Source organism: Oncorhynchus clarkii, chromosome 28 (genome assembly GCF_045791955.1).
Source record: "Oncorhynchus clarkii lewisi isolate Uvic-CL-2024 chromosome 28, UVic_Ocla_1.0, whole genome shotgun sequence".
In the NCBI taxonomy this organism is placed as follows: Eukaryota; Metazoa; Chordata; class Actinopteri; order Salmoniformes; family Salmonidae; genus Oncorhynchus; species Oncorhynchus clarkii.
In genome coordinates, this window is record NC_092174.1 from 40165687 (window position 1) to 40192650 (window position 26964).

The 26964-nt window shown below is 43.7% G+C and overlaps 1 protein-coding gene across 5 annotated transcripts; it reads right to left on the reverse strand.

The window, feature by feature from the left end:
* On the reverse strand, positions 1-26964 carry LOC139386631 (NACHT, LRR and PYD domains-containing protein 1 homolog). 5 transcript variants are annotated; one of them, XM_071132368.1, is made up of 14 exons: positions 26757-26964; positions 26151-26226; positions 22737-22985; positions 20309-20338; positions 18441-20175; positions 18106-18186; positions 17602-17769; positions 16267-16326; positions 16022-16114; positions 3023-3106; positions 2635-2790; positions 1782-1937; positions 1584-1679; positions 1-784 (listed from the first exon to the last, which is right to left on the reverse strand). In XM_071132368.1, the coding sequence occupies exons 2-14, from the start codon at positions 26176-26178 to the stop codon at positions 601-603; spliced, it is 3120 nt and encodes a 1039-aa protein (XP_070988469.1). In that variant the 5' UTR covers positions 26179-26226; positions 26757-26964; the 3' UTR covers positions 1-600. The 5 variants fall into 5 exon arrangements, with proteins under 5 accessions (XP_070988469.1, XP_070988470.1, XP_070988471.1 ...); XM_071132369.1 differs by having other exon boundaries at positions 26151-26229; positions 26757-26959; XM_071132370.1 differs by lacking the exon at positions 16022-16114 and having other exon boundaries at positions 26757-26961.

The following is a 26964-nucleotide window of genomic DNA, read 5'->3' on the forward strand; positions in this document are numbered from 1 at the left end:
TGTGTTTTCATTTTTATTTTTATTCAATATTTTTTCAAATTGTATGTCATTATTTTTCCACAGTATTACAAAAAATAAAAAGACACAGCTTTCATAAGAACAAAGATAAAACCTCCTTATTTCATTTTTAGAGACAGAGTAAGATTAATGGCACCCTATTATTTTTTTAACAGAACCCTATGGACCATGATTGGCACAGGTCAGATTCAAACATGTGTAAGGGTGTGACAGAGAGAGAGGGAAGGGAGACAGAGAGAGAGGGAAGGGAGATAGAGAGCTAGAGGAGGAGATGATGGGGGATTGATTCACCTTGGGCGGTGTAGCAGTCTATATGCTAAAGTCTTGTCACTATGCAACAACACACCCTCTCTAGTGTCTTCATCGTGGACACTAGGCAACAACACATCCTCTCTGTTGTCTTCATTGTGGTCACTAGGCAACAACACACCATCTCTGTTGTCTTCATCATGGTCACTAGGCAACAACACACCCTCTCTGTTGTCTTCATCGTGGTCACTAGGCAACAACACACCCTCTCTGTTGTCTTCATCGTGGTCACTAGGCAACAACATACCATCTCTGTTGTCTTCATCGTGGTCACTAGGCAACAACACACCATCTATTACTCTTAGGGTGATAATTAGGCCTGTCACTTTTCTTCCCATGCCTTATCACATTCTCTGTGAATGTTTCTCCATGTAGATTGAGCCTAACAGAGTCGTCACAACAGAGACTCCAGTCCTTCCGGCCAGTGCACTGGTCAGCAGGTTTCCTGCATCTCCACCTGCAGAGGATCACACCAATGATGATTAGCACCGCATCTGAAGAGATCAGCTGATGATTTGGTTTGTGTCAGCTGACTGACACGATACAAAACAGTACATCTGAAGAGATCAGCTGATGATTTGGTTTATGTCAGCTGACTGACACGATACAAAACAGTACATCTGAAGAGATCAGCTGATGATTTGGTTTATGTCAGCTGACTGACACGATACAAAACAGTACATCTGAAGAGATCAGCTGATGATTTGGTTTGTGTCAGCTGACTGACACGATACAAAACAGTACATCTGAAGAGATCAGCTGATGATTTGGTTTATGTCAGCTGACTGACACGATACAAAACAGTACATCTGAAGAGATCAGCTGATGATTTGGTTTGTGTCAGCTGACTGACACGATACAAAACAGTACATCTGAAGAGATCAGCTGATGATTTGGTTTATGTCAGCTGACTGACACGATACAAAACAGTACATCTGAAGAGATCAGCTGATGATTTGGTTTGTGTCAGCTGACTGACACGATACAAAACAGTACATCTGAAGAGATCAGCTGATGATTTGGTTTGTGTCAGCTGACTGACACGATACAAAACAGTACATCTGAAGAGATCAGCTGATGATTTGGTTTGTGTCAGCTGACTGACACGATACAAAACAGTACATCTGAAGAGATCAGCTGATGATTTGGTTTATGTCAGCTGACTGACACGATACAAAACAGTATATCTGAAGAGATCAGCTGATGATTTGGTTTATGTCAGCTGACTGACACGATACAAAACAGTACATCCATACCCGGCGACAAGTACCCGGCAATCTGGGCGCCTCTTTGATGCACGTAAGAGATGTAATACCTCCTCCAATAACAAACCTTGCTCAACTACATGAAGGCTAAGAGAGAAAGAGAATAGAGGAGTCATTAGTTGAACAGTTACACTGAAACAAATATGAACAAAGACGACACGGACGACACAGAGAGTATGTTGTACTCACGATATCATCCGCAGGTTTGGGCAGGCCTGGCTGAGACGGATTACGCTGACAGCACACCTCTCTGTCAAGCGGCTCACAAACAGACCGATGTCTTCCAGAGAGGTTTGAGAGTGTAGCAGCGAGATCAGTTCATCAACATGCTCATCCCACTCTGGACTGGTAGAGGTCATTCATGTGACACAAACAGACAGACACAGACTCTCATCATGGTAAAGCAAATATTGTCATATGTGTATGTTTGTTGTGCAGATATGTAAAATTATTTATTTATTTGTCCTTTATTTAACGAGACAAGTCAGTTAAGAACAAAGTCTTATTTTACAATGACGGCCCACCCCGGCCAAACCCTAACCTGGATGACGCTGGGGCAATTGTGCGCTACCCTATGGGACTCCCAATCACGGCCGGTTGTGATACAGCCTGGCATCGAACCAGGGTCTGTAGTGACACCTGTAGCACTGAGATGCAGCGCCTTAAACCGCTGCGCTACTCGGGAGCCCTATACACTACGGCCCGGAATCAATCCGAATTGCGTTAGAGAGCAGTGTCCTTCTATAGGTCATTTTACAGCCATTCTTTCATGATAAACACTCAAATGCAAATTACCTTCATGTGAAAGGTGCATTGTCAGCTGTCTAGTGAGGTACCCTATAAAGCACCTTGGATTGAAACGTGGCCGTGTGTGTGTGTGTGTGTGTGTGTGTGTGTGTGTGTGTGTGTGTGTGTGTGTGTGTGTGTGTGTGTGTGTGTGTGTGTGTGTGTGTGTGTGTGTGTGTGTGTGTGTGTGTGTGTGTGTGTGTGTGTGTGTGTGTGTGTCTGAATGTGAGATTTTATTGAGGACAGAAGTTCTTACTGTTGCTCCAGAGTGTGAACTAGCTGAAATAATTTTCTCCAGTCGAATACGGGATCGCCACAGAGGGTTATTTCAATCCCTCTGAGTGATATCTGGGAGTGTAAACCTTCACTCACTGCGTCCTGTCCATATAAATCTTTGTGTTGAAACCTGAGCCTGAAATCCAAGATACATTTTCATTAAATCTTGTACACATGAATGTGTACCAATGCATGATGATTCACTGTCTGGCAACATACAGTATGTTGAGCATAGTTCAGCACGACAAAGATAAAGGGTTTGTAAATTACATGTAATGCAACTCACAAGTCAAATGTAAAGGTTCATGATAGATGTTAGGTATTTTAAATTTGCTAATATTTATGAAGTATAATCTCAACTCCCTCACCTTAACTTGTCTACAGGGTGGATGATTGCACTCAGGTCATCCATGTCAGTGTCTGATAGGTCAGCCACATAGCTCACAGACAAGCTATCATCAGGAGAAGAGAAACATATTTATTTAGGGGAAGGGGGATACCTAGTCAGTTGTACAACTGAATGCCTTCAATTGAAATGTGTCTTCCGCATTTAACCCAAAACCTCGGAATCAGAGAGGTGCGGGGGGCTGCCTTAATTGACATCCACGTTTTCAGCACCTGGGGAACAGTGTGTTAACTACCTTGCTCAGGGGCAGAATGACAGATTTTTACCTTGTCAGCTTGGGGATTCGATCCAGCAACCTTTTGGTTAGTGACCCAACGCTCTAACAACTAGGCTACCCGCCTCTAGCCACTAAGCTACCAGCCTCTCCCCACTAAGCTACCTGCCTCTAACCACTAGGCTACCGGCCTCTAACCGCTAGGCTAGCCGCCTCTAACCACTAGGCTACCCGCCTCTAACCACTAGGCTACCCGCCTCTAACCACTAAGCTACCCGCCTCTAACCACTAGGCTACCCGCCTCTAACCACTAGGCTACCTGCCTCTAACCACTAGGCTACCCGCCTCTATCCACTAGGCTACCCGCCTCTATCCACTAGGCTACCCGCCTCTAACCACTAGGCTACCCGCCTCTAACCACTAAGCTACCCGCCTCTAACCACTAGGCTACCCGCCTCTAACCACTAGGCTACCCGCCTCTATCCACTAGGCTACCCGCCTCTAACCACTAGGCTACCCGCCCCTAACCACTTGGCTACCAGCCTCTAACCACTAAGCTACCCGCCTCTAATCACTAAGCTACCCGCCTCTAACCACTAAGCTACCCGCCTCTAACCACCAAGCTACCCGCCTCTAACCACTAAGCTACCGCAACTGGGTAACTCAAGTTTTTGCACCTAATAGTGCTACGATGCTTCGAGATTCATACTTTTAATTCGCGCTTTGTTTTACCCTCATAATTTTTAACACAAGGACAAGCTATACCTCGACAATTTATTGTTAAAATGAGAGAATGCCTTGATCTTTCATTTAAAGACCCTTGCTCTCTTTGGTCTCAATGTAGACTTTGATCTGAAGCCAGTTTTCTTGTAGTTTTGATGTATAAGTGTTTTGATCGAGTGGAAAAACCTGTGATATTTTCTCCTTCAAATGAGTGTAACCCAGCTAAGCTAACTAACTTTGCATGTAAGCCAAGATGGCTGTCACAGCTGTCGAAAGAAGCGTACCAAGGTGCAGCGTGGTACAGCGAGCGTACATTTTCCTTTTATTATAAAATGACGCCAACAAAACAACAAACGAGAAAACAAACAGGGCACAATGCCTCAAACAAAGTTAACTTCCGGCACCGACAGAGATGGCCGCCTCGCTTCGCGTTCCTAGGAAACTATGCAGTATTTTGAATTTTTTTTGCGTGTTATTTCTTATATTGGTACCCCAGGTAATCTTAGGTTTCATTACATACAGTCGGGAGGAACTACTGAATATAAGAGCAACGTCAATTCACCATCATTACGACCAGGAATATGACTTTCCCGAAGCGGATCCTGTGGTTTGCCTTCCACCCAGGACAATGGATCGGATCCCAGCCGGCGAACCTAAACAACGTCGCCGTAAAAGGGGAAAACGAAGCGGTCTTCTGGTCAGGCTCCGTAGACGGGTACATCGCGCACCACTCCCTACCATACTACTCGCCAATGCCCAGTCTCTTGACAAGAAGGTTGATGAAATCCGAGCAAGGGTTGCCTTCCAGAGAGACATCAGAGATTGTAACGTTCTTTGCTTCACGGAAACATGGCTCACTCGAGAGACGCTATCGGACTCGTTGCAGCCAGCTGGTTTCTTCACGCATCGCGCCGACAGAAACAAGCATCTTTCTGGTATGCCTTATGATTAACGAGACGTGGTGTGATCATAACAACATACAGGAACTCAAGTCCTTCTGTTCACCTGACTTAGAATTCCTCACAATCAAATGTCGACCACATTATCTACCAAGGGAATTCTCTTCGATTATAATCACAGCCGTATTTATTCCCCCGCAAGCAGACAAATCGATGGCCCTGAACAAACTTTATTTGACTCTTTGTAAACTGGAAACCACATATCCTGAGGCTGCATTCATTGTAGAAGGGGATTTTAACAAGGTTCATCTGAAAACAAGACTCCCTAAATTCTATCAGCATATCGATTGCACAACCAGGGCTGGTAAAACCCTGGATCATTGTTATTCTAACTTTCGCGACGCATATAAGACCCTCCCCCGCCCTCCTTTCGGAAAAGCTGACCACGACTCCATTTTGTTGCTTCCAGCCTACAGACAGAAACTAAAACAAGAAGCTCCTGCGCTCAGGTCTGTTCAACGCTGGTCAGACCAATCTGATTCCACGCTTCAAGACTGCTTCGATCACGTGGATTGGGATATGTTCCGCATTGCGTCCAACAACAACATTGACGAATACGCCGATTCGGTGAGCGAGTTCAGTAGAAAGTGCATCGGCGATGTTGTACCCACAGCAACTATTAAAACATTCCCAAACCAGAAACCGTGGATTGATGGCAGCATTCGCGCGAAACTGAAAGCGCGAACCACTGCTTTTAACAAGGGCAAGGTGACCGGAAACCTGACCGAATACAAACAGTGTAGCTATTCCCTCCGCAAGGCAATCAAACAAGCTAAGCATCAGTATAGAGACAAAGTAGAGTTGCAATTCAACGGCTCAGACACAAGAGGTATGTGGCAGGGTCTACAGTCAATCACGGATTACAAAAAGAAAACCAGCCCCGTCGAGGACATTGATGTCTTGCTTCCAGACAGACTAAATAACTTCTTTGCTCGCTTTGAGGACAATACAGTGCCACTGACACAGCCCGCTACCAAAACCTGCGGACTCTCCTTCACTGCAGCCTGACTCGAGTAAAACATTTAAAGGTGTTAACCCTCGCAAGGCTGCAGGCCCAGACGGCATCCCCAGCCACGTCCTCAGAGCATGCGCAGACCAGCTGGCTGGTGTGTTTACGGACATATTCAATCACCCTTATCCCAGTCTGCTGTTCCCACATGCTTCAAGAGGGCCACCATTGTTCCTGTTCCCAAGACAGCTAAGGTAACTGAGCTAAACGACTACTGCCCAGTAGCACTCACTTCCGTCATCATGAAGTGCTTTGAGAGACTAGTCAAGGACCATATCACCTTCACCCTACCTGACACCCTAGACCCACTCCAATTTGTTTACCGCCCCAATAGGTCCACAGACGACGCAATCGCAACAACACCGCACACTGCCCTAACCCATCTGGACAAGAGGAATACCTACGTGAGAATGCATATTTTCCACCATAATTTGCAAATAAATTCATTAAAAATCCTACAATGTGATTTACTGGATTTGTTTTCTCATTTTGTCTGTCATAGTTGTGTACCTATGATGAAAATTACAGGCCTCTCTCATCTTTTTAAGTGGGAGAACTTGCACAATTGGTGGCTGACTAAATACTTTTTTGCCCCACTGTATGAACCAAAAGAATGATATCTATTTTAGAAGGTTACTTTTCATGAAATGTGTATCTAACAGTTGCATACTAACCGCTAACATTAGCTAGCAAATTCAGCACTGAACCAGTAACTGTGCATTAGAGACCTCTCTAACGCCCAATAAGCTCAGTCCAAACTCCCATTCACCAGCTCCGCAAGCGTTATAATGTCAAAATACATTAGTTGATCACCAAATATAGAGTTTCACTGATCAACGATCGTATTTTGAACTTCTAATGCTTGCAGAGCTGGGTTTTCATGTATTAATACACAGGCCTGTTCTATAAGTTGTTTGGATAATTAGCACTGTATACAGTATGTAGTGAATCAGATGTACTGTTACCCCAATAAATCATAGTTGTTTTGCACACCACCATCTTTGCTCCGTGATCAGACTGACAGTGTCATCGCATCAATGCTGCGTAATACAATCTGCAGTCAAACTTATTTCAGCTTGTAATCCAACAGTTGTACTTGATATGTGTGTAACAACAGTTCAACATTCACTTTCTTCTACTATTTAGAAAGTACTGCAACTGCCTCTGCAACGCTATGCTGCAAGTTTCTTTGGAAATGAATGTGCTTCTGTTATACCAAAAAGCAATGACGCTGTTGGTCTGATCGACAGGGTTAGTGACAGGGTTACGTAGCTAACGTTAGCTAAACAAACACCAACTACATGGTAGCTAACTATTAGCTAGCTAGCGACATGCATAGTTGAGAGCTAGCTGTAGCTACAGTATGTCATGAAAACGTTGAGAAAACGTGATTGTAGTGTATTTGAAAATGTGCGAAAGTGTTGTTTGCTACTGCCATAATATACCAAACATTAGGAACATCTTCCTAATATTGAATTGCAACCCCCCCCCTCCCTTCGCCCAAGGACAGCCTCAATTCGTCAGGGCATGGACTCTACAAGGTGTCGAAAGCGCATGTTGACTCCAACGCTTCCCACAGTTGTGTCAAGTTGGCTGGATGTCCTTTGGGTGGTGAACCATTATTGATACATATGTGAAACTGTTAAGCGTGAAAAACCCAGCAGCGTTGCAGTTCTTGACACAAACCGGTGCGCCTGGCACCTACTGCCATAACCCGTTCAAAAGGCACTTAAATGTTTTGTCTTGCTCATTCACCCTCTGAATGGCACACATACACAAGGCATATCTCAATTGTCTCAAGGCTTAAAGATCCTTCTTTACAACTTCATTGGGATAGGGGGCAGCATTGGGAAGTTTGGATGAAAGCGTGCCCAGAGTAAACTGCCTGTTACTCAGTCACAGAAGCTAGGATATGCATATATTGATAGATTTTGAGAGAAAACACTCTAAAGTTTCCAAAACTGTTAAAATAATGTCTGTGAGTATAACAAAACTCATATGGCAGGCGAAAACCTGAGAAAAATCCAACCAGGAAGTGGGAATTCTAAAGTTTGTAGTTTTTTAAGTGAATGCCTATCCAGTATCCAGTGTCTGTGGGGTCAGATTGCACTTCCTAATGCTTCCAGTAGATGTCAACAGTCTTTAGAAGTTGTATCAGGCTTCTATTGTGAAAGGGGAGAGAATAAGACCACTCAGAGTAAGTGGCTCAGCTGAAAGCTATGAGTTGTTTATCGCGCGTGACCCTGAGCTCGCTGTTCGTTCTCTTTCCTTTCTAATGAAAACAGTATTGTCCGGTTGAAATATTATTGAATATTTATGATAAAAAGATCCTAAGGATTGATTATAAACATTGTTTGACATGTTTCTACGACCTTTGATGGAACTTTTTTGACTTTTTGTCTGGATGTTGTGAGCGCGCTTTGTGCCTTTGGATTACGGAACTAAGCGCGTGAACAAAACGGAGGTATTTAGACATAGAGGGAATTTATTGAACAAAACGAACATTTATTGTGTAACATGGAGTCCTGGGAGTGCCACCAGATGAAGATCATCAAAGGTAAGTGATTAATTTAATCGTTATTTCTGACTTTTGTGAGTTCTCCTTGGCTGGAAAATGTCTGTGTGGTTTTTGTGGCTAGGCGCTGTCCTAACATAATCGCATGGTGTGCTTTCGCCGTAAACCCTTTTTGAAATCGGACACTGTGATTGGATTAACAAGAAGTTTGTCTTTAAAATGTTGTATAATACTTGTATGTTTGAGGAATTTTAATTATGAGATTTCTGTTTAAATTTGGCGCCCTGCAATTTCACTGGCTGTTGTCAAGGTGGGACATCCCAGAGAGGTCTGTCTCCTCCCCTTCATCTACACTGATTGAAGTGACATCATTAAGGGATCATAGAAATGGAAAGGGCTTGCGTTCTTAATGTGCTGTATACTCAGTGTATTTGGGATGAAGTTTTCAGCTTTCTTTAGCGGCGTTGCATTGTAGCATACTCTATTCTGATGTCTGTTTCTTTACTTGGATGTTTTTAGAGAAAGTAACGCATCTGCTGTATCCAGGGGGAAGGTGAAGACCTTGATGGAGGCTGCAGAAACAAACATGTTAAAGTAAAGGAAACTTCTTGGCAGGGAAAAGACAATAAACAATAAATAATATGATTTTAGAGTTAAATCCTTTGTTGTTGTTTTAATGAATTCTTTACAGGTTTTATTTTTTTCATTGTATTTTGAATAACTTGTAGAAAATACACTGTCATGAAGCATTATTTGTCACATGCAACATGTGTAGACCTTACCGTGAATGCTTACTTACAAGCCTTTAACCAACATGTGTGGACCTGACCGTGAATGTTTACTTACAAGCCTTTTAACCAACAGTGCAGCTCCAGCAAGAGTTAAGAAAATATTTACCAAATTAACTCAAGTAAAAAATAATAAAAAATATCACAATAAAATATGAGGCTACATGTACCTAGTCCATGTGGAGGCTACATACAGGGGGTACCTAGTCCATGTGGAGGCTACATACAGGGGGTACCTAGTCCATGTGGAGGCTATATACAGGGGGTACCTAGTCCATGTGGAGGCTACATACAGGGGGTACCTAGTCAATGTGGAGGCTATATACAGGGGGTACCTAGTCAATGTGGAGGCTACATACAGGGGGTACCTAGTCCATGTGGAGGCTACATACAGGGGGTACCTAGTCCATGTGGAGGCTACATACAGGGGGTACCTAGTCCATGTGGAGGCTACATACAGGGGGTACCTAGTCCATGTGGAGGCTATATACAGGGGGTACCTAGTCCATGTGGAGGCTACATACAGGGGGTACCTAGTCCATGTGGAGGCTATATACAGGGGGTACCTAGTCCATGTGGAGGCTATATACAGGGGGTACCTAGTCCATGTGGAGGCTATATACAGGGGGTACCTAGTCCATGTGGAGGCTACATACAGGGGGTACCTAGTCCATGTGGAGGCTACATACAGGGGGTACCTAGTCCATGTGGAGGCTGTATACAGGGGGTACCTAGTCCATGTGGAGGCTACATACAGGGGGTACCTAGTCCATGTGGAGGCTACATACAGGGGGTACCTAGTCCATGTGGAGGCTACATACAGGGGGTACCTAGTCCATGTGGAGGCTATATACAGGGGGTACCTAGTCCATGTGGAGGCTATATACAGGGGGTACCTAGTCCATGTGGAAGCTATATACAGGGGGTACCTAGTCCATGTGGAGGCTATATACAGGGGGTACCTAGTCCATGTGGAGGCTATATACAGGGGGTACCTAGTCCATGTGGAGGCTACATACAGGGGGTACCTAGTCCATGTGGAGGCTACATACAGGGGGTACCTAGTCCATGTGGAGGCTACATACAGGGGGTACCTAGTCCATGTGGAGGCTATATACAGGGGGTACCTAGTCCATGTGGAGGCTACATACAGGGGGTACCTAGTCCATGTGGAGGCTGTATACAGGGGGTACCTAGTCCATGTGGAGACTATATACAGGGGGTACCTAGTCCATGTGGAGGCTACATACAGGGGGTACCTAGTCCATGTGGAGGCTACATACAGGGGGTACCTAGTCCATGTGGAGGCTACATACAGGGGGTACCTAGTCCATGTGGAGGCTATATACAGGGGGTACCTAGTCCATGTGGAGGCTACATACAGGGGGTACCTAGTCCATGTGGAGGCTGTATACAGGGGGTACCGAGTCCATGTGGAGGCTACATACAGGGGGTACCTAGTCCATGTGGAGGCTACATACAGGGGGTACCTAGTCCATGTGGAGGCTATATAAAGTGGGTACCTAGTCCATGTGGAGGCTACATACAGGGGGTACCTAGTCCATGTGGAGGCTACATACAGGGGGTACCTAGTCCATGTGGAGGCTATATACAGGGGGTACTTAGTCCATGTGGAGGCTGTATACAGGGGGTACCTAGTCCATGTGGAGGCTACATACAGGGGGTACCTAGTCCATGTGGAGGCTGTATACAGGGGGTACCTAGTCCATGTGGAGGCTACATACAGGGGGTACCTAGTCCATGTGGAGGCTGTATACAGGGGGTACCTAGTCCATGTGGAGGCTACATACAGGGGGTACCTAGTCAATGTGGAGGCTATATACAGGGGGTACCTAGTCAATGTGGAGGCTACATACAGGGGGTACCTAGTCCATGTGGAGGCTACATACAGGGGGTACCTAGTCCATGTGGAGGCTACATACAGGGGGTACCTAGTCCATGTGGAGGCTACATACAGGGGGTACCTAGTCCATGTGGAGGCTACATACAGGGGGTACCTAGTCCATGTGGAGGCTACATACAGGGGGTACCTAGTCCATGTGGAGGCTACATACAGGGGGTACCTAGTCCATGTGGAGGCTGTATACAGGGGGTACCTAGTCCATGTGGAGGCTACATACAGGGGGTACCTAGTCCATGTGGAGGCTACATACAGGGGGTACCTAGTCCATGTGGAGGCTATATACAGGGGGTACCTAGTCCATGTGGAGGCTACATACAGGGGGTACCTAGTCCATGTGGAGGCTGTATACAGGGGGTACCTAGTCCATGTGGAGGCTACATACAGGGGGTACCTAGTCCATGTGGAGGCTATATACAGGGGGTACCTAGTCCATGTGGAGGCTACATACAGGGGGTACCTAGTCCATGTGGAGGCTTCATACAGGGGGTACCTAGTCCATGTGGAGGCTACATACAGGGGGTACCTAGTCCATGTGGAGGCTATATACAGGGGGTACCTAGTCCATGTGGAGGCTACATACAGGGGGTACCTAGTCCATGTGGAGGCTGTATACAGGGGGTACCTAGTCCATGTGGAGACTATATACAGGGGGTACCTAGTCCATGTGGAGGCTACATACAGGGGGTACCTAGTCCATGTGGAGGCTACATACAGGGGGTACCTAGTCCATGTGGAGGCTACATACAGGGGGTACCTAGTCCATGTGGAGGCTATATACAGGGGGTACCTAGTCCATGTGGAGGCTACATACAGGGGGTACCTAGTCCATGTGGAGGCTGTATACAGGGGGTACCTAGTCCATGTGGAGGCTACATACAGGGGGTACCTAGTCCATGTGGAGGCTATATAAAGTGGGTACCTAGTCCATGTGGAGGCTACATACAGGGGGTACCTAGTCCATGTGGAGGCTACATACAGGGGGTACCTAGTCCATGTGGAGGCTACATACAGGGGGTACCTAGTCAATGTGGAGGCTATATACAGGGGGTACTTAGTCCATGTGGAGGCTACATACAGGGGGTACCTAGTCCATGTGGAGGCTACATACAGGGGGTACCTAGTCCATGTGGAGGCTGTATACAGGGGGTACCTAGTCCATGTGGAGGCTACATACAGGGGGTCCCTAGTCCATGTGGAGGCTATATACAGGGGGTACCTAGTCCATGTGGAGGCTACATACAGGGGGTACCTAGTCCATGTGGAGGCTACATACAGGGGGTACCTAGTCCATGTGGAGGCTACATACAGGGGGTACCTAGTCCATGTGGAGGCTATATACAGGGGGTACCTAGTCCATGTGGAGGCTACATACAGGGGGTACCTAGTCCATGTGGAGGCTGTATACAGGGGGTACCTAGTCCATGTGGAGGCTACATACAGGGGGTACCTAGTCCATGTGGAGGCTACATACAGGGGGTACCTAGTCCATGTGGAGGCTATATAAAGTGGGTACCTAGTCCATGTGGAGGCTACATACAGGGGGTACCTAGTCCATGTGGAGGCTACATACAGGGGGTACCTAGTCCATGTGGAGGCTACATACAGGGGGTACCTAGTCCATGTGGAGGCTATATACAGGGGGTACTTAGTCCATGTGGAGGCTACATACAGGGGGTACCTAGTCCATGTGGAGGCTACATACAGGGGGTACCTAGTCCATGTGGAGGCTGTATACAGGGGGTACCTAGTCCATGTGGAGGCTACATACAGGGGGTCCCTAGTCCATGTGGAGGCTATATACAGGGGGTACCTAGTCCATGTGGAGGCTACATACAGGGGGTACCTAGTCCATGTGGAGGCTATATACAGGGGGTACCTAGTCCATGTGGAGGCTATATACAGGGGGTACCTAGTCCATGTGGAGGCTATATACAGGGGGTACCTAGTCCATGTGGAGGCTACATACAGGGGGTACCTAGTCCATGTGGAGGCTACATACAGGGGGTACCTAGTCCATGTGGAGGCTGTATACAGGGGGTACCTAGTCCATGTGGAGGCTACATACAGGGGGTACCTAGTCCATGTGGAGGCTACATACAGGGGGTACCTAGTCCATGTGGAGGCTATATACAGGGGGTACCTAGTCCATGTGGAGGCTATATACAGGGGGTACCTAGTCCATGTGGAGGCTATATACAGGGGGTACCTAGTCCATGTGGAGGCTATATACAGGGGGTACCTAGTCCATGTGGAGGCTACATACAGGGGGTACCTAGTCCATGTGGAGGCTGTATACAGGGGGTACCTAGTCCATGTGGAGACTATATACAGGGGGCACCTAGCCCATGTGGAGGCTACATACAGGGGGTACCTAGTCCATGTGGAGGCTACATACAGGGGGTACCTAGTCCATGTGGAGGCTACATACAGGGGGTACCTAGTCAATGTGGAGGCTGTATACAGGGGGTACCTAGTCCATGTGGAGGCTACATACAGGGGGTACCTAGTCCATGTGGAGGCTACATACAGGGGGTACCTAGTCCATGTGGAGGCTATATAAAGTGGGTACCTAGTCCATGTGGAGGCTACATACAGGGGGTACCTAGTCCATGTGGAGGCCACATACAGGGGGTACCTAGTCCATGTGGAGGCTACATACAGGGGGTACCTAGTCCATGTGGAGGCTATATACAGGGGGTACTTAGTCCATGTGGAGGCTACATACAGGGGGTACCTAGTCCATGTGGAGGCTACATACAGGGGGTACCTAGTCCATGTGGAGGCTGTATACAGGGGGTACCTAGTCCATGTGGAGGCTACATACAAGGGGTACCTAGTCCATGTGGAGGCTACATACAGGGGGTACCTAGTCCATGTGGAGGCTACATACAGGGGGTACCTAGTCAATGTGGAGGCTGTATACAGGGGGTACCTAGTCCATGTGGAGGCTACATACAGGGGGTACCTAGTCCATGTGGAGGCTACATACAGGGGGTACCTAGTCCATGTGGAGGCTACATACAGGGGGTACCTAGTCCATGTGGAGGCTGTATACAGGGGGTACCTAGTCCATGTGGAGGCTACATACAGGGGGTACCTAGTCCATGTGGAGGCTACATACAGGGGGTACCTAGTCCATGTGGAGGCTATATACAGGGGGTACCTAGTCCATGTGGAGGCTACATACAGGGGGTACCTAGTCAATGTGGAGGCTACATACAGGGGGTACCTAGTCCATGTGCGGAGGTACAGGTTAGTCGAGGTAATTTGTACATGTAGGTAGGGGTGAAGTGACTATGCATAGATAATACACAGCGAGTAGCAGCAGTGTACAAAACAAATGGAGGAGGGGGTCAATGTAAATAGTTTGGTGGACATTTGATTAGTTGTTCAGCAGTCTTATGGCTTGGGGGGTTAGAAGCTGTTAAGGAGCCTTTTGGTCCTAGACTTGGCGCTCCGGTACCACTTGCCATGCGGTAGCAGAGAAAACAGTCTATGACTTGGGTGACTGGAGTCAATTTTTTGGACTTTCCTCTGTCAATTTACCTGGATTAAGAAAATACACTTTATTACACTGTCAATAAGAATTATTACCATCACAAGGATATAAACCAGAAAGGCCTATCACGTACATGCCCATTATGTCAGTCACCAATGTTTACACCTGACTCTTACATGAGACTTACGAAGATCACATTGAAACGACAGGAGGTGGTCAGCAACGCATTGTGTGTGAATTTCTCCTCAGTCTGGAAGCAATCAGGCTATTGAAAGCCCATACAGTGGGCAATGTCATCAGCACTCTGCCCACAAGTCTCCAGAAAACTTGTGTTTTGGGACGGAGAATCACCTTCATTATAACTTTGGAGGAAATGCTTTCCTAGTGTGTGGGGAATGTGTTTTCTGGCCTGAAAGACATTTTGAAAACAAGTTATGCTAATCCGTTTGCAATCCCTTCAGCTTTGCTTGCTAGCTTGCTGACTAGCTACAGGGGCTAGCTGGCCAGTTAGCTACACTAGTTAGCTACTGCCATCAAGTTGTTGTTGTGTCAAGTTGTGGCCAAAGGGAACACAATGTGGACATGGTGGACACATTTAAACCTAGACGCATGATGTGTTTTGAATTCCGTGATCAGAATACAAAAACTGCATTAACTGTTAGGTCTAGACACAGCCAAAGACAGTGTCTTGTCCTGCCCCTGAAAATCTGCTCTTGCATCAGCAACAAAGCATTCGCGTAGATACATGTCTGACATCAATGTGTGCTCAATTACAATGATCATTTAACATGGTCCATTTCAGAAAATGTTATATTACGTAAACATAGTGTGGTGTAATAGAATGGGTCTGCCTTGTGTGATAGATTTTGTGGGTTTTGACACTCTTATGTAGGTGTCATGACCAGCCATAAAACAACGCAATATACTGTATGTCACAACAGGTCTAAATATATGGGTCACGGCAGTGTTATGACCATGTCATGACACGTTATGATGCTAGGTGTCAAATAGAGTGTTACCTATTGCGATGTCATAGATGAACTGGAGTACAACAATAAAATAACATTGCTACTCTACAACCGTGTGTATATAGCCATTTGGGATCGAAGCTAGGTCTCCTGGGCATCACAAGACTGTGTTAGCCTGCTGAGCTTAAGTCTACAGTAAGCACTAAGCATTGGGAGCCATTGCAACTCTTCAGGTCTTAGACAAGGTTACTCGTCTCTTGAGTGTGCTTCACCAAACCACTTCCTTAACATGGACAATAAATTAAAGATATCCACTGTAAAATGTGTTATATGTAGTATTAGAGATGATAAATTGTACTTACTCTATTTCACTCAAACTGTAGCCAGATGCCCTGATACAGTCACAGATCATTTTCATGTCAGACACTTTTAACCAAAGAGAAATTTGGAGAGTCCTTCACAGGCAAGAGATGGTTGAATTATTACATTAATATTTTGATCGACAAGACATCTACACTCAAAAAAATATATATAATTTTTACAACTGTACCGCATGCAACATCAATCAAATGCACCTTTCTACTGAGACAATGTAGAAGAAGCTCACCCATTGACTCCATTTTTCTGTAGATTGGCTTCCAATGTAACATTCTCACAACAATGAAGCCTGAAACAGTAACATATCATACTGTTAAGAGGCTACTTAATTAACATTATTATGGCCATGTTTTATATTGTGTCCAATCACGGGTTGAATTCAACCCCCAAAATGTCAAACTTCTGCAGACCAGTGCCAGTGTGACTCCGCACAGACTGAAATGGTCCAGTGTGACAATGAATAACAGGGTTCCCACAATTCCCTTTTTTTTTGTCAATTGGGTGTTAAGATTACTTACTAGTGTACTAATGTTAAGATTACTAGTCCTAAGTAACTACTGCTAACTCAAATCTTGGGTTTCTGACTCTCCAAGTCTAGTCTAAATATTTACAAGATGTGGTACACTGTTGATACACTGTTGAAATTAAGCGCTTTGTAACGAACACCCAAAACTAGTGGTAGCTAAGCTGCCACCAACACAAACCTGACAAAACCTTAACTTTGCTGGAGTACTGAAACACATCATCTTGGGTTGTTTTTAAACATGACATGGTGTGTTGTAACACCACTTAATCAAGTGTAGTGCAACACCTTGCAGGGGACTGGGAACCCTACCGTGAAAGTGGCAGTCAGCAGTTGATAACAATTAACAAAGCGGACTCTGCACCCTGGTTTGGTAAAAAGCTGAGGGATGGAGCTGGAGAAATTTAACAACTCTCAAATTCAAAGAATTACTTATTTTCCACCATAATTTGCTAATAAATTCATTACAAATCCTACAATGTGATTTTCTGGATTTTTTTTTCTCATTTTGTCTGTCATAGTTGAAGTGTACCTATGATCAAAATTACAGGCCTCTCTCATATTTTTAAGTGGGAGAACTTGCACAATTGGTGGCTGACTAAATACATTTTTGCCCCACTGTATATTCTTCAAGAATCAATGGGTACATGTCATTCATTTAGAAGTCCAAAAGACGATGTAGCAACTGCTGTTTGCACACAATTTTGTGCAGAATTAGGAACCTTCTCTTTTGGTGTTGTGAACAGAAAAGTGAAGATTTAAACACTGTCGTGGGTATTTTACAATTCCAATATAGTGTCAGTATAACCTGTTCAGACTTAACCCTTTTTTATCACAGACTATATAAAATGCCTTTGTTTTTAATCAATTGTGTATTTATGTTCACTTCTGCATTACCTACATGTTAATGAATTAACCCTTTTTGTAACAGACATTATGCATTTACCATGTATGTTCCATGTTAGTTTCCTAATTGTTATTCGAGGAAACATTGTGTTATATATTACAGGTTGGTTGGAAGCTAAATGAAAAGTTACTTACCCTATGCTTTCCAAGTCTGCATGTGCCTTATTGATGAGGAACATGAATTTGTCAGCTGTATTGCTGGTGATGGACTTCACTCCAATGTCAATGTTTCTGGGTTTGTGTTTAGTGAGAGCAACAAGCAAGTCCTGCACTTTCTCATCCGAGAAGTTGTTCTCTGTCAGACTGAAAAATACAGTACAATTTGGCGTGAGGCACAGAAAACACTATTTAAAAAAACAACAAAAAATATGTGGTAGGCTAAAGTAACTCTCATTAATATAATGTAAGTGCACTCTGAAAGTATTCAGAACCCCTCGACTTGTGTGTAGATTGAAGAGGGAAAAAACGTTTTAAAAAATGTTAGAATAAGGCTGTAACGTAAACTAAATGTGGAAAACGTCAATGGGTCTGAATACTTCCCGAATGCCCTGTAACTCAGGTAGAGATATATTTAACAGCAAGAATTTGATAGATGACAAATAAGGTATGATGTTACAGTAAAGATCATGTGATTCTTACTCCAGCTCCAAACTCTTTCCTTCTCCCAGCGCTGTCAACAGACCATCTAAATCATCATCGGCTAGATCGTCCACCTGCAACCTACAAAAACAAATACCAGAAACAATTAAGTGACAAAAATTACATAAATAATTAATTCAAGAGTTTAAATTAAAACAAATATCTATGTCCAAATAACCTTTTTTATGAAAGAAACATTATATTAAGCATCAACCAGTTATTATTACTGTAATTAATTTAAATAACATTTGGGGAAATATATACTGTATATATTATTTTATGCATGAAAATCAGCCTTGTTCTAGGGTGAGAAAGGGAAATGCAAATATACTCACTCGAGATGTTGACATTTTTCCAATGCTGGCAGAAGGATTTTTATCTTCTCTGCAGATAACTTGCACCAGTTGAGAATGAGTCTTTGGATGCACTCGCAATGCTGAAAGCAGTACTTCAGCACCCAACAGTCTGTTTTTGTCAGGGGAATGTGAGTCAGATTAAATTCTGTGTATGTATTCATGGCTTTCTTTACAAAATCATCTACGTGTAGTTCATATAGACAGTGAAACGCAAAAAGCCACATTGATGAAATGTGATAATCAATGGCGTTTCGATCCTCCTTCTCTTTGTCAATGACTTCCAGAATAAAATGTTTGAGCTGGGTCCAGATTCCTTGAGAACAAGAGATGTATTTTTTATCCTCGAGCCGTTTTCCCACTTCCTTGTTTGCGATGCCGAAGAGAAATTGAACTATGGGTAGCAGGTGACTGTTTTCTTTTCCACGTCGAACCTTGGAAAGTAGCTCTCTAACTTTCTCCTGAGCTTCCTCATCACCCAGTAACATGTATGAGAGGGCTGTGAAAAACTCCTGGAAGCTGAGGTGCATGAAGCTGTACATAGTGGTCTGACTTACTCTTTTCTTTTGGAGAAACTTACACAAGAAGGGGACTTTGGAAGGATCTGACACTGTCTGTGACACACTATCATGGTCAAATAAGACTTGCTGCTCTTCCATTCCCTTTTCTGCCAGCTTGCCTAGTCCTTGGAGGATAGTAAGAGCTGACTGACCCAAATCCTGACAGTGGTGCTTCAACAGCGTGGCAACAAATTCAACAAAGATGGAGGTGGTGGTCTCCAGCGATTGTATCATCTCTGTGCCTTCATCAAACTGCTCCCTATAAACTGTGCAAATGATCCAGCAGATGACTGGAATGAAACATGCGGTGAAAAGGGTTTCATTTTTTCTCACAGAGTCAAAGGCTTGCTGTGAGTGTTGCTTCTTCTTGAAGAATCTATTGAAGTATTCCTCCACCCCCTCTTTAGAAAAGCCCAATATCTCAGCGTATCTCACTGGTTGTTTGACCACTTCTTTTAGTTTGTCCAACGCTGTGGATCTGGTGGTAACAAGCAGGAAGGACTCGTGCAATATCTGTTTCCGTATCAGGCCACTCAGTGTCACTTCGGGGGAGCATTGTGTCCATGGGTCCCTGGGAAGGGAGTCTTTAGGTACATCAAGTGAGAATTTGAGCTCATCAAAGCCGTCTACCAGGAAGAGAACCCTCTCAGGAGACTGGTGAAGGACCTGCTTGATCATTGATGATGAACTCTGATCGTAGTTAAGCAGATCCATCAGACTTTTTCTCCCAGTGGCCTGGTTTAGTTCTTTGCACCTCAGGTGAAAAACTAAGTCAAATTGGTCTTCGTAAAGTCTTCCAAAGGCCCAGTCAGACATGATCTTCTGACTGGTAAATGACTTGCCAGTTCCAGAGTGGCCCTGCAGTATCACTGTTCTCTGAATGTCTCCGTGCTCGTCTGGATCAAACAGCCTCTCCACTTTGGTACTCTTGTAGGTCTCGCTGTCCCTCTGGTCCATGACTTGATAAAAGTTCTGTCCTCTGGAGCGGATCTCCTCCTCTCTCTCTCTCTGCTGGCGGTGTTTCTGGATGATTAGGGGCTCAGTGTAGCGATCATCTAGCTTCACATGTTCTCCAGGGAGAGAGTTGTACTCCTGCACTGTGGCATATTCACCTCTGATGAATTCCTTGTACTTTAGGCTTATTGTGCTTTTGTTCTCTACACATTGACACAATAACAGAAAGTCAATTCATAATTTTACAAAAGTGTTTCTGTTGTATAATTATTGAAATCATATAACATTATAAGAAATGTAAGTCATTAAAAAGGTGAGAAAAAAAACATTGCCTACCTGGTTCACCTCTTTGTTTGCCACTGCATTCTATATAAATGATTGACAAATACATATCACGTAAACCTTCTCACAAGATAGCGCTAATCTTTGCATCTTTATAATTTATTGAAAACGTTATCACGCAACAGTTAGGTTGGGCATTGTTTCACTTGACACATTTCAGTGTTTCCACAAAGAAACATCAGTATGTCAGGTATTCTTGACAGTTCGGACAATCCTTGTCATGTAATGAAACATTAATTTATAGATGGGAGAAAAAAAATCTGTAATTAATGAATACAATTACATATAGGGGGAATTTTGTAAGAGCAATGACTTGTTTTTGTCATTTTCCAAATATTTGAAATACTGTACATTTCCCAAATCTGCATTCTGCCAGGAAATGCCCGTCCTGAGAAACTGATCAAAGTTTAAACACTTAAACTTCAAACAAAAATGATATTCACTGTAAAATGATATTAAGAAGTTTCTTTTAATAGCCCTCTGTGACTTTAAGGAAAATTTTTCTTCAAACACTGACTCCTAAAAGATGTGTCCCAAGGTCATCTGTGTTTTAATTAGGAGGTTGCTCCTTTATGTGGTGTGTAGAAAATCTGGCTAACTATGTAAGTAGACTTTGTTAGGGTTCATCTGTGTATTTCTATGTAATAGCCTCATTGTTACTATGTCATTTTACCTTTATTTAGGTATGTCAGTTGAGAGCAACTTCTTATTTTCAATGAAAGCCGAGGAACAGTGAGTTAACCGCCTTGTTCAGGGCAGAGTGGCATTTTTTTTTTTTTTTTACCTTGACAGCTCGGGGATTCAATCTTGCAAGCTTCCGGTTGCAAGTCCAACGCTCTAACCACTAGGCTACCTGCCGCCCTAACAGCTTTGAATAGCATATTCCACAGTACCACATCATGTAACTGTGCTTATACATGCTTACTCAGGTGTTTACATGTTGCAATATCATGCAGCATACCCTGGTTATCTGGCCCTTTTGGCATAGTTTATGTGTGGCTACATGTGGTACACTCTGTCCCCGTAACTTACTATGGGCCAAGATGGCTACAAGCCAATAGTTGTATATTACACAACCAATATGGCCGACCATTGACGTCATTGTTTACATCCTAGCATGCTACTTCTAACCATTAGCCCCACTAACTGCTAACTGTACTGTGCATAGGGGTTATTCAGCTCCCTATGCCAGCCAATAGCTTGAGGGCTACTAGCCTGTAACCTAGCTTAGCGTGCTAGCCTCCAGCTATTGCCTGTTTATACTGTATGCCAACCCACAGCCTGTGGCCAACTAGCCTAGCATGCTAGCTGCTAATTGTATCATGTTTATACCTCAAATGCTATCCTAGCCCATTTATACAATATGGTATAATCATTACTGCTATGTAGTGTGTTAGCCTACTAGCCATAGAGTGCTGTATGCCTATTACGAGATAATACTGTTAGCACACTAGCTTCCTATTGTGTGCTAGCCATAGAGAATGATAGAGGCCTCTAGTGGCCAAAGGGCTTTATTAGCATTGGCAGCGACATTGAGTGCTTCCAACATTTAAAACATATATATACTACTTCAAAATGGAGAATGGTACTACCCGTGCTGTCACAGACGTTATAACGCACAGATACAAAGATGAGTCCTCTAGCTATCTCTATGATGCTAGCTCATTGCTATCCCATTGCTGCTATGCATATTTTACATCATTGCCATTCTGTTTTGTATAGCCTTACATGGCTAGTACTCTGGAGTAATTGCCTGTTTCTTCTGTTCTACAGAAAACACTATCACTTCCACTAGTCCCTTCCTCTTGTTTGATGTGTGTGTGTGTGTGTGTGTGTGTGTGTGTGTGTGTGTGTGTGTGTGTGTGTGTGTGTGTGTGTGTGTGTGTGTGTGTGTGTGTGTGTGTGTGTGTGTGTGTGTGTGTGTGTGCGTGTCTGTTAGTTGTGTAGTAATAAAGTGTGGATTGAATCCATGTCTCCTACTGGTAATTTCCGACCTCTAACTGGGACCCTGGGACAGTTGTACCAGTGGAGGCTGCTGAGGGGAGGACGGCTCATAATAATGTCAGGAATGGAGTACAATGGATGGAATGGAGCGAATGGTATCAAACACATGAAAACCATGTTGATACCAATCCATTGACTCCATTCCAGCCATTAGTATGCTCCGTTCTCCCCTCAGCAGCCTCCACTGAGTTGTACCTATATCTAAACCGACCTCTTTCAGGGGAAACACCAGATGGTGGCCCGCTTTCTCCTTGTGTGATACTGTAGCAGATAGTTGATTATTTGGTCTATAAAATATAGATCTTTCAAATTTGCTTAATATTAATATATATATATATTTTTTTTTAAACGTTGGCTTTCAAGAATGCCTGACCTAATCCCAGCCCATGTATCTAAATTGCCAAACATCTTCACTTACCTAAGTCCTGGACCAGATTAGGTTCATTCTCCCTCAGTGTGGAGAGAAAGGTAGATTTCACTTTGTTTCCTCCAGAGTGGAGTGCTTTAAAGAGCTCCCTCATTTTGCTCGGATTAGTCCTGGCAGCACTGATGTTGGAGTACATCTCTTCATGGATCATGTCTTCAGCTAGCAGCTCATCAGCTATAGGCATCACCATGGTGACCCTCTGAATGAGCTGGGGCATGTACTTGTCCACGAACTGAGCACCTGTGGAGGGGACATATTGGATGACAGTCTCTCCCCTAAACCAACCACCTCAATAAATATACATTCTATATAAACTTAATTATGATATAAATGATATAATATCAAGTTTTATATTATTCAGATTCATTGAAAGTGCCATCTTGGTTGACCATCTTGCTATCTTCGTTAAATGAGTGGCTACAGTGCTGTTCTGGGAATTGCGAAAACAGAGTGGGGAAGGCTCTGCACTATCAGAATTCTATCAGAATTCTGCTCAGTTCAAGAGCGGACCACCAGATGGAACCAAACATTTGTCTATCTAAGTCAAGATGGGACAGACGGGCCTTTCACAATGGGAACCACTGTTACAGAGTGGGCAGAACAAGCAAGGAGGTGGGCAGAGCCAAGCACAAGCTAGCGAGATCTTATTGGAGCTTTTCTGCACGCATATTTCCGTTAGGGAACGCCTACCCTCTCAAGTATCCGTGTGCAAGAACTTGAATTTGCACATCTTCTTAAACAACGAACAAGAACAAAAAAAAAAAAAAAAAGTTTGCCAATGAGTCAAGTCTACTCAACGTCACGTCGCAACAAATTCTCGTTTTGGGAACGGAAAAGTGTATTGAGATCGAATGATGACGTCTATGAGAAAACAAGCAGAATGTCGGCCAACTGTAGTTTCGCTATGCTCTATCGCCCCCCTCTGGCTGCCACTGGACTTGCTCTCATCTCCATTACTGGTAGTGAGCGGAAGCCTCCACTGGATGACTCAGTTTTTTACCCCATGTGACACATCTGTGTTTCCCCTTGTAATGTAGGTACTGTAGCTACTGCTTGTATTTAAATGTCACAGATAGGAGACTTGCTTGAAAAACATAAACCACACTGATTTAAATGTCATTACATAGTAGAAACATGGAGTGGTATATTAAACAGCCAGGGCTGAACGATTAGCGCTATTTGAGGTCTGTTTTGGTTCGTTTTTTTCAATTTCGGTTTCATACATTAAATGCAATATGAAATACGACCTTGAAATCATTTTAGAGCTTTGTAATTGAATTTCAAAAGACAAATATTGAGAACATTCAATTGACAAATCATTGAAACCATTCCATTGTCTCTAACAACAAAGAATACATTGATAAGATAAGAGCCCATTATTGCTTATCACTTATTAACCATCATTTATTCACATTACTATTTATTGTCCAGTACTTTGGTATACTTTTTAGCCAGTAGTTCTGAAAGTAGCCTCACGAGCTAAAAGTGGTCCCCGAAAGCCACATTGCTTTCTCTTTTAATTTGCTGTGTGCGCGCATCATCGCATTTTGTGCGCGCATCTTGCTAGCTGTCACTCAAATGGTGAGGCGCTGATTGGATTTCGAAGTGCTAGGGGGCTGGCCCACGTGGGGGGAAATTACGCAGCGCAGCATTCGCTTTCAACCTAGGGATTTCGCAGATAATTTAGATTAAACAGTAATTCTGCTCATAGATTATGCATGTATGAACCACACCTTGACACGTCCAGCTCAAAGCTTGTCTGCAAAATTCACACACAGCATGTCTTTAAGGTCCTCATCTGATCTCTGCAGGCAGTAACAGCCAGACAACCATTTAACAATGTTTCTTTGGTCCACAATGAGCCAAGCTCCCGTGTCTAGTGAAAAAAGGTAGCCCATGATCATTTGGTTGCCACATTGCCCATAATGCAGAGCTGTCTGACAAAATCACTATTTTAGTATTTCTTCAAAGTAGATAAAGCATTCTTTCAAGACTGCTACAACTATCAGTCATGGTACTAGAACTATCCCTCTGTCCATTCCTCTATCATGTGGTCAGTGTGCCGGGAAGAATAGGCGCAATGGATTCTGGTCATTGTAGTTCATTACCACGTTTTCTGCATTGAACTAGCGTGAATATTTCTATTTTTTGTAATATACTTTTGAAAACCACAACTCCCTACAGCGTCCCACCGGTCGTTCTTGATTTGATGTCTGTAGTGCTTGATACGATTTCTTTGTAGAGAAGCAGGGTGTTGATGTAACAAAACAAAAACGAAATAAATGGAATTCAAGTAATTGAACCGATGTCGGTCTATGAGTTGTTTAATAATAAATAAATAAAATAAAATCAGGTTAGACTGCAATAGATCTGACTAACTGCATTACTGTAGTACATTAGTATAGTTCAGTGCATTTGGAAAGTATTCAGACCCCTTGACTTTTTCCACATTTTGTTACATTACAGCCTTATTCTAAAATGGATGAACATGTTTTTCCTCATCAATCTACACACAATACCCCACAATGACAGGTTTTTTTAGAAATGTTTGCAAATGTATTACAAATAAAAAACTGAAATACTTTATTTACATAAGTATTCAGACCCTTTGCTATGAGACTCGAAATTGAGCTCAGGTGCATCCTGTTTCCATTGATCATCCTGGAGATGTTTCTATAACTTGATTGGAGTTCACCTGTGGTAAGTTAAATTGATTGGACATGATTTGGAAAGGCACAAACCTGTCTATATAAGGTCCCACAGTTGGCAGTGCATGTCAGAGCAAGTCATTAGGGTCGAATGAATTGTCTGTAGAGCTCTGAGATAGGATTGTGTCAAGGCACAGATCTGGGAAAAAAATCTCCATAGCATTGAAGGTCTCCAATAACTCAGTGGCCTCCATCACTCTTAAATGGAATAAATTTAGAACCACCAAGACTCTTCCTAGAGATGACCATCCGGCCAAACTGCGCAATCGGGGGAGAAGGGCATTATTCAGGGAGGTGACCAAGAACCCCATGGTTACAGCCTCAAGCGTGCAAAGCTGTCATCAAGGCAAAGGCAACGGCTACTTTGAAGAATCTAAAATCTAAAATGTATTTTTATTTGTTTAACAGTTTTTGGTTACTACATGATTCCATATGTGTTATTTCATAGTTGATGTCTTCACTATTTTATTCTAGAATGTAGAAAATAGTACAAATAAAGAAAACAACTTGAATAAGTAGGTGTGTCCAAACGTTTGACTTGGTGCTGTATTTTTTATTTGTAATAAATTTGCAGAAATGTCTAAACCTGTTTTTTGCTTTGTCATTATGGGGTATTGTGTGTAGTTGTGGAAAAGTCAAGGGGTCTGAATACTTTCTGAATGCACTGTATCTCAGACCATATCCAGGTCTAACTTACTGTCTTCAGACGACTCCATTTTGTTCATCAGGAAAGGTCACACTGCAGCATTAAATCGTCTCTCTTCACTGGTTGTCTACTAGGGAAACAGTCAGTTATGCTCCACAATTATGTGCCCATATGCAATAGCTAATGTTAATGCATACAGTATATGGAGTATTCTCTATATGTAACAGTATATCTTTAGACCGTCCCCTCGCCCATACCCGGGCGCGAACCAGGGACCCTCTGCACACATCAACAACAGTCACCCTCGAACCATCGTTACCCATCGCTCCACAAAAGCCGCGGCCCTTGCAGAGCAAGGGGAACTACTACTTCAAGGTCTCAGAGCAAGTGACGTCACCGACTGAAACGCTATTTAGCGCGCACCGCTAACTAAGCTAGCCGTTTCACATCCGTTACATATGCAACAGATATTGAGACCACTTCCCTTTCTATAGTTTGAAATGTCTGTAGTATAATTTTTCTTGGACTCTCTGGGGCCCACAAATCCTTTTTATTTTGGTTTCTACGGAAGGCACACCGAAACATATTTGACTTCCTCTTTGTCTTTGTGTTGATAAAAAAAACAGTGTTGCTGTGTTCAAGTGGACTTATACTCACCGTTCACATCCTCAGCTAAAGTTAATGGATAACATCATGTCTTTCAAATCACATCAATCTAAAGGCTGTAACTTCAACATGTTAAAGGTGCGGGGTTCGCTGACTTGCTGTATGTTTGTCTCCAGTGGTTATTTAAAACTAAGACATATTCCAGCAGAAGGACGGGGGTTTACTCTTCCCTGCTCCCTGACAAACTGTAAACCACTCC